At 36.8% G+C, this 8,909-nt stretch overlaps 1 protein-coding gene across 1 annotated transcript; it reads right to left on the bottom strand.

Moving 5' to 3' along the window:
* Positions 1 to 319: 319 nt before the first annotated feature.
* LOC101303148 lies at positions 320 to 948 on the bottom strand. The gene is made up of 2 exons (XM_004305474.1): positions 580 to 948; positions 320 to 482 (listed from the first exon to the last, which is right to left on the bottom strand). Exons 1-2 carry the CDS (start codon positions 876 to 878, stop codon positions 320 to 322), a joined length of 462 nt encoding a protein of 153 aa, XP_004305522.1. The 5' UTR covers positions 879 to 948.
* Between the last annotated feature and the right edge of the window lie 7,961 nt (positions 949 to 8,909).

Below are 8,909 nucleotides of genomic sequence, written 5' to 3'. Positions count from 1 at the left end.
TATAAACATTCCCTCAGTCCATTCTGAGAAGATAACAACATAACTTGACTCTTGACAGATGACTGCCAAGATAGCGCATTACCCTATACATGTACATAACTACACCCATCGCATAGTAGTATACTACATTTTAGTAAAACCAAAATCAAAACTTCTGTTCATGTACATTTCCTGTTTCAAAACACACAAGTTACACATGACTACACAACTCTTAATTGACTAAAGTATCAAAGCAATAAGTAGGAAGTGTGGGGGTTTGTTGATTGGTACCTTTGCCAGTGAGCTTGCCAGCTGCTTCATCAAGAATTGCAGCAGATATCTACGAAAACAAATCAAACAAACATAAGCCCACCCATTTTGACGACATTGGTCTGAACATATTCAAATGATGAGCTGATAGCACAATGATGCTCAACCTTTGGCATATACCCAGAAACCAAAGCACACTTCTTTTCCAAATCAAGCTCCCCACAAGGTTGTACCTTTAGCATACCAGTTTCACAAAGTCAGGGTAAAATTATGAGCAAATAGGGAGGTACAGTTTGTGGGAGGAAGAGTTGGATTGGAATTGAGAATTACCAGGAGGAGGGTGAGCATGACGAAGGAAGAAGGAAGTTGTGAAGAGGAGGCCGAGGGAGAGCATGATGACGGTGGCGGTTTGTCGAGAAACCCAGAAAAAGAGAGAAGTAAGAGATTGGGTTCCAGAACTGAAAAGCAAGGCTTAATGGAGCTCGAAATTGAAAGGAAAGTACTGGGTTTACCTTTTTGAAGCAAGAACAAGTCGGAGAAGAAGAGATTTGGCCTGAATCCGATTTAGGGCGTAGGGTTTTGATTTCAATCTGAGATGGGGAATGGATGCATGTTCGAATTGAGGGCATAAATGGAAAGAAGAGAGTCACAGGGTTTAAATGGTGGGGGTTAGGTGCTCGGAGGAAGTCAGGCGGCGGCGGAGCGACGGCGAGACCGCCTGCCTGTGTCGCTCGTCTTCTCTCTTTCTCAGAGAATGCGAGAGGAGGGAGAGAGTGTATGAGGTGCGAGACTAGGGTGATGGGCTCTTAAGTGAGTTCGAATTTGGGCCAAATTTTGAGGGTGGGAAACAGCCCGCCAAATATTTGGGCAAAAAATTTAAACTTTTGGTGATTTTTTGAACCATTTGCTCATGAAATGGGTTGACCGTCTCGATCGGGACCCAAACGTTATCGAAAATATGTAATTTTTTTACCGTAACCATATTTCACTATATGTAACACATCCTACGGACAGATTTGCAAAACTCTATTTATAAGATATAGTTGCTTCACAAAGGCATATACTTGCATAAAAGCCACTAAATGAGTTATACCACATTAGAATGCATGTTGTTGTTCTAATGTCTAAAATCCAAAATATTAAATTTCGACCGTCAGATGTGATCAGCGTATTTAAATACGGATATGGTGAAAAATTTAATTAATTTTGATAAAGTTTGGGTCTCGATCAATGTGGTCAACATTAACTCAACTTCATCTAATTAAGCGAATACGCTCTTACCCTCTCATTCTTGAGTAGTTTTGGTGGATTCTTTCACGCACACACTCTCACATATATGTGATGTAGCAGCTCCTGTCAAATTTTCAAAAATTTTACCTTCCGGGGATAGGGCTACCCATAGGGGATAATAAGCGTAAAAAGGGTTGACCGCCTCGATCGGGACACAAACGTTATCGAAAATATGTGATTTGTTTACCGTAACCATATTTCACTATACATAACGCATCCTGCGGAAGGATTTGCAAAATTCTATTTACAAAATATAGTTGCTTCACAAATGCATACACTTGCAAAAAGGCCACTAAACTAGTTATACCACATTAGTAGGCATGTTGTGGTTCCAATGTTTAAAATTCAAAATATTAAATTTGACCATCGGATGTGATCAGTGTATTTAAATACAGATATGGTCAAAAATTCACCTAATTTTGATAAAAATTGGGTCTCGATCGATGTGGTCAACATTAACTCAACTTCATCTAATTAAGCGAATACGCTCTTACCCTCTCCTTCTTGAGTAGTTTTGATGGATTCTTTCACGCACACACTCTCACATATATGTGATGTAGCAGCTCCTGTCAAATTTTCAGAAATTTTACTTTCCGGGGATAGGGCTACCCATAGGGGATAATAAGCGTAAAAAGAGTTGACCGCCTCGATCGGGACACAAACGTTATCGAAAATATGTGATTTTTTTTACCGTAACCATATTTCACTATATGTAACGCATCCTGCGGACAGATTTACAAAATTCTATTTACAAGATATAGTTGCTTCACAAATAGGTCAACTTTATTTACGATTAAATTTCTATAAGCTTTCCTATATATGGGGAGCTATATAGTCGCTTGATAAACTTGTCCAAAATTTCACATAGATTAGTTTCGACAATATTGAATGAGAGTTTTAGTGTTGACGAATCAAAAATATAAGTCTCGACCGATGTAGATAAGAGCATTTCCATTTTGATAAATGTGTTGACTTTTCAATTTTCACAAGTTGTCAATTCAATAAAATTCAATATCAGCCGACACATAAATATTGTATTCTTAACATAATTAAATAAAATTTTCATACAAGTGTCAATTTAATAAACTTCAATATCAGCCCACATATAAATGTTGTCTTATCAACATAATTAAGTAAATTTTTCACACAAGTTGTCAATTCGATAAACTTCAATATCAGCCAACACATAAATGTTGTCTTATCAACATAATTAAGTAAATTTTCACACAAGTTGTTAATTCGATAAAATTCAATATCAGCCAACACATAAATGTTGTCTTATCAACATAATTGATTAAAATTTTCACACAAGTTGTCAATTCAACAAATTTCAATATCAACCGACACATAAATGTCTTCGGATTAACATGAGTGAAATTTAGACAATTGAGACTAAAGTTGACCACTTTCTTCACTGACATATATGTGTCGCCCCGAAAACAGACTTTTTTTTCAAAGAAAACTGGTATTGTCTAAGTGCACTTCCACCAACACATAAAAAAAATGTGTCGCCTCGAAACCCCGAACCACACTTAATTTTGCATGTGTCGCCTAATAGGTTGTATGATGCAGGAAATGACATAGTGATACTTAGAAAGCGCCTCCTCCAATTTAAAAAAAAAAAAAACCCATGAATACTTAGTTTTCATTATTTATGAAAGTATCTCCGCATCCAATCAATATAAGCTAAATTTAAATTAAATTTAGGGAAAATTTTAAAATGTGTTAATGCATGATATGTATCAACTTTGTCATAAAGTTGTAAAATGAGTTCTCAAAGTAGTAATATCAACTCTCAAAGTTGTTACATGAGTTCTTAAAGTTGTTAAATTTTTAGTCACAACATTAGTACTCAAGTGGTAAAATGTGTGCTTAAAGTGGTAATCAACCCTTAAAATGATAAAAAAAAAAAAGTTGTTGCAAATTTAAGGACTCATATTCCTAGTTTGAGGACAAATTTTACCTCAATGATGTCGCCCAGATATGGGGCAAACATTTCATTCATGAGCTGCTAGTAAGTGACACCAGCGATCTTCAACCCAATCAGGATGACCTCATATTAGTACAGACCTTTATCTGTTGTGAAGGTTGTTGCTTCTTGATCTGATACCTTTATCTTGATCATATTGTAACCGAAGTAGGCGTCCATCATGCTCAAAATGACCCCGGAATTCACCTTGAAATCCGGAGTAAACCCTACGGGGACTACCTCTAAAGGAGATTATACCGAAAATTCGACATAACCTCCCTTGAAAATGAACAACCTTTCCTAAAACATCTGCACACACTTCTAAAATCAAACTCCAACCTTATACTCTGGAGCCTTCATGCTCCCCAAATTTACACGTACACCTCCCAAACCAAAGGTCTCAACTAATTAACAACAAGGGTTATCAAAGCAATTCTAATAATGAAGGAAGAAAATAGAAATATATAAATAAGCGGAAGCTAAGTTATTAACTAAGCCTTGACTCCGTGTACGCCTGACCTCAACTAAGCTAACTTGTAAACTGGGTATTTAAAACCGAAGAGCACAGGGGAGAAGCATTTGAAAACGTTTGAGTGAGTGGACAAAAAAAAATTAAAAAAAGGATATCATATAATAATTTTATGCTTTCCTAATTAATTATTTTAGAAAACTGTGATGTATTGAGCCTCTCAGGATCTAGTATATAAGTATGTAATAACACACGTCCCATTACCCCGTGTAAGAATTTTTACATTCTTACAGGGTTATGACGTTTGCGTCCCACACTCACGTCACACCAAAATGACGGCGGACTATTTGCTACACCATTATGGCAGGAAGATGGGTGTGTACGTGCCTCATTACCCCTTGTATGAATTCCTACATTCTTACATGGCTATGACGCTTGCGTCCCACGCTCACGTCACACCATAATAGCGGCTGGCTATTCGCTACACAATTATGGCGGAAATATAGTATATATATATAGTTCCTTTGTCACACCCTGGTTCTTAAATTATTTTACGGTTATTTTATTTTGGTATTATTTTGGTCTTTTACCGTGTTGAGTAACCATTTACTACTTAAGGACCCTAAAGTTGACTTTTCTTCCGTTTGGAATTTGGGAAAACTTTCTTTATGAAAGTCGTAGAGGACGTTATTACGAGTTCGTAGACATGCTATGTGTTAAAATCGGATTTAGCATGAAAAAGATATCAATAAAAAAAAAGGGTAAATTTTGAGTTGGTAAAAGGGGGTAATTTTTGGGTAGGCTTTATTTTTGGAGTATTAAGCTACGGACCGGGCCAATAAGAGGGGAAAAAACCCACCTCATTTCACTCTCTCTCCCTTCCCTCTTCTCTCCCCCGAGCCCCCCCTTTTTCTGCCGGAACTTCCCCAACGTGGCCTGCCGCCGTCCGGCCAACAACCGGCCGCCGCTCCAGCCCAGTTCGGAGCCCCGCCACCTCCTCTCTCTTCCTGGCCAAGTGTTCGAGCCGGTGACGCCGCCTGAGACGCCGGATAGCCCTTCGACGGAGTTCCCTCCTCTGGCCACCATAGCTCGTGATTTTTAGCTCATCTTGTAGCTCTCATCAAGGTTAGTGATCCCTCAAAAGGAATCGACTTAATTCGATCTTGGTAAGGAGAGATGTTTAATTGAAGTTCTAGGGATTTATGGATGTTTTGGAAAATTACCCTAGTTAGCCTTAGAATTAGACTAGGTGCTAGTTATGAAAGTTGTTGCGCATGATGAGAGGATTATTCTCTTAAAATTTGAGAGGCAATGGTCATCGTCGGAGTTCTGCTGCTAGCCGCCGCTTAGAGGTTGTTTTGCATGTTTTCGGGTTTGTTATAATGAGAGGAGTTTAATGAAGTATAGTTTGGAATTTTTGGAGGAGTTTTGATAAGGTTTGGGATTTATCAATGATTAAGGATTTAGGCGGTTATTTGAATGGAAATCCAGCAGTTGGTTTAGTAGGATTTAAACTTCAAAAAGGTTAATTTTTGGCTATCGGTAAGTGTGGAGTAGTGTGAGCCTTATTAGATTAAAAGTGGAGAAGTTGGGCAAGAGAGATGTAATTATAGGCTTCCTTTTATTTCGGAATTTTATTAAAGCATTATCATAGTCTGGAGGCTTAATAATTATTTATTGTTCAGGAAATGAGGATGATCATTTGGAGGAAGCCTCGGGTCTTCGGCAAGCATAGCCGAGCACTGTGAGTGGACCTTTGATTTGAATGCCATGCATGCATTAAAGTTGATTTAATTTTCAAAGGCATTTTGGAGATTTATTATTTTCTTGGATTAATGAGTTCCATTTATTTTTCGGGAACTCTCTTGAGCATTTTATTTGACATGTGGGACATGTCAAGTGATTTATATTATTACGCAATATTTCTAGGTACGGTTGGGGACTGTACTAAGCTCAGTGGATTTTATATTATTTTTGGAGAAGTGATATTCTTGATCATTTATTATTTTACTTCACCATAAAAGGGTTGATTTATATTGATTATTGCTAGCTAACCTTATTAGCGGTCCTCATCATATGTGAGTCGCTATTATAGCCTTATTAGTGGTCTTCTTCATATGTGAGTAAAACGCGTAGCGTGGGACGCTATTATAGCTTGGGAGGCAACCGATCGGTATTTATATTTATATGTTAATTAGCTAGCCATTATTAGCGACTACTCACCGTAGGTGAGTAGAGCGCTTAGCGTGAGACGCTATTATAGCCTGGGAGGCTCCGACCCTAGCCTGGGAGGCTCATCGTTATGATGAAACCTCTTCCCCATTCTTATTGATTTATTGGGAACCAATGAGATTGGTTCATTCTTTTGTCTCTATATATTTTCGGGAAAATTTCCAAGAGTGGCATGCATAAATATTTTTCTCAATGGAAAATATGGGAAAAACATTAATTTTGATTTTAAGGCTCTATCATTAATAAGTCAGTATTTTATTTTTTAGTTTTGTCCACTCACGCTAATGTTTTAAATACTTCCCTCCTGGGCCTTTTGTTTTTAAATGCCCAGTCTGCAGAGTTCGGTTCGGCGAGTGTAGGAGGCGAATCATATTTTCCACCACTTCCAGTTTTCATTCGTAGGTTACCTGTTTAACTTACTTGTGTTTTTTTTCGTTTCCTAGTAGTTGCTCTGATAACCATGGGATGTCTTAAATGAAATTATGTTGATGTGTGTTAAAAGCTTATGACTCCACGTAGGAGTGATGGAAAAGATTCATTTGGTTTGTTTGTATGAGAACTTAAATTCATGAAATTATTTTGAATTATTACTTTTGTTGAGGTGGTGGATGTTTATTTGGGGGAGCGGTGGCTCCAGGAGATGTGGATTAAATTATTTTAGAAGTGTTTGGGTTTTTGGTGATTTTCTTTCAGGTAAGGTTACTCATTTTCAAAAGAGGTTATGCCAAAAGTTTGGTAGAATTTCTCTTGAGGTGGGTCCCGCAAATCCGGGGTAGGTCCTGACCCAGAGCGGGACACCGCTTTAAAATTAAAGTGTGGTGCTCCTCATTTCGCTCACTTTTAGCTAGGTCACATTTTCACATCTCCACCGTTCAGTGTCTAGAACATAGTGTGTAAATCATTCATGCAAAGTTTCATCCAATTATCACAATATCAGAAATGGAAATTGATAAAGTAAAGGCAAACACAGTTTTGAATGAACTCTTCTGAACCAGCAACTGGAGTAATCAAATTATTGAATGAACTCTCTTGCACCTATAATAGAAACAAGAATTAAATTCAATTTACCCCCTTGTGGTTTGGGGGTGACTTCATGTTAGTCCTTACACTTTTATTTTCATTAGTTTACCCATTGAACTCTTCAATTTCTGTCTGTCGTGCCCAAATTCTTATATTCTGTTTGAATTGACCGTTAATTATCAGCAATTAAGATCCGATTTGGACATATAAGGTCCGATTTGCCCAAATTCTAGATACAAGCCTCATAGTTAAGGTTAAAATTATCAGCAGTTAATGTCCGATTTGGACAGAAGATAGGATATTGGTCATGCTTGAGGAAAATTCGAAAGTTTGGGAGGTAAACTGATGAAATTGAAAGTATAGGGATTAACATGAAGTTACTCCCAAACCTCATAGGGGTAAACTGAATTTAATTCTAGAAACAATCACTAGGCCTATCATTCTTTTGGACAATGCTTTTGGAACAGGGATCCCTTCGGACTTCTTGAAATACTTACAACAGTATTTGACAATGTAATTTATGCAAACTACAATCAGTTATGTATTATATGCTTATATATTGTAGAAAAGTTACGATTCTTTAGGGGGTGATCTAGCACCAAAGAATTATACTACTATTCTATAGATTTAAGTTCATGGTGATAAAGTAGTATAAGGTTCACATTCAAAACTAATTGGTAATGGATGAAGTGACCCAAACCCTTATAAACCCACATGCAATGTTTTATATTCCCGATGTGGGATTGATATCTCAACACATGATATCATGTTTTTAAAATTTTGGAAAAATATATGTAGTGTTATAAATATTATAATCTATGTGGCTGTCCACGTAATTACTCATTAGTTATGTACTATGATGTAAACCCTACCTCTATATAAAGAGGCTAATGAGAATGAATGAGTAGACTTATATCTCCTCCCAACTATTTTCTGTGTCTTCTCTTCTTTTCTTTACTTTACAATACGTTATCAGCACGACTCTACTATTGAGTTGATAACGCCAAACCCCCTAAAAAAAATTCTCATATTTTTTTCTTCTGCCACTAGCTATAGATTGACATGCTAGCACGCACAACCTTGTCCATGTTGATTAGATTCGATGATGATCAAAGAGTATTTGGTACACCCTCAATTGGTTTTTATGCCCAATTCATGATCTATGAGTCACAGCTTTTCATATATATCCATGTTATATACAATCGTCATGTTAGCTGGTACTATTCTTCTCTTTTTGATAACTGCATCACATGATTATATTATTGTCTTCACCCATTTTAGATGTAGTTTGTTGTATATATATATCCATTTATCATGCATAACGAGCCCTCTCCATGATGATCAACGAGTTCTTATGGTGCAACTTTGTTGCTTCTAAGTCATTACTCAAGATCTATGAGCTTTTAATTTCAATTTACCCTCTCTATACTTTTATATGTTGTATCCATTTATAGTTTTTTTTTTAATTTTGTCTGCCGATTGACCCCAAAGTCGATGGGTTTGGGGTTTCATGTTCTGTATGTTTTCTCTTCTATGCCTATGGTATTTCTTTTATTATTTGTTCCTAACCGCAAACAACAAAGATATCCATATTAATTATGATTTCTTGTATCTAGTCAATGTTATGCATATAAACATACGATTTTGTTTGCTTATCATATGATTAATATTTATGCAATT

This window comes from Fragaria vesca, linkage group LG6, assembly GCF_000184155.1.
Source record: "Fragaria vesca subsp. vesca linkage group LG6, FraVesHawaii_1.0, whole genome shotgun sequence".
In the NCBI taxonomy this organism is placed as follows: domain Eukaryota; kingdom Viridiplantae; phylum Streptophyta; class Magnoliopsida; order Rosales; family Rosaceae; genus Fragaria; species Fragaria vesca.
Note: the sequence above shows the minus strand (reverse complement) of the source record. Positions and strands in the feature narration are given on the sequence as shown.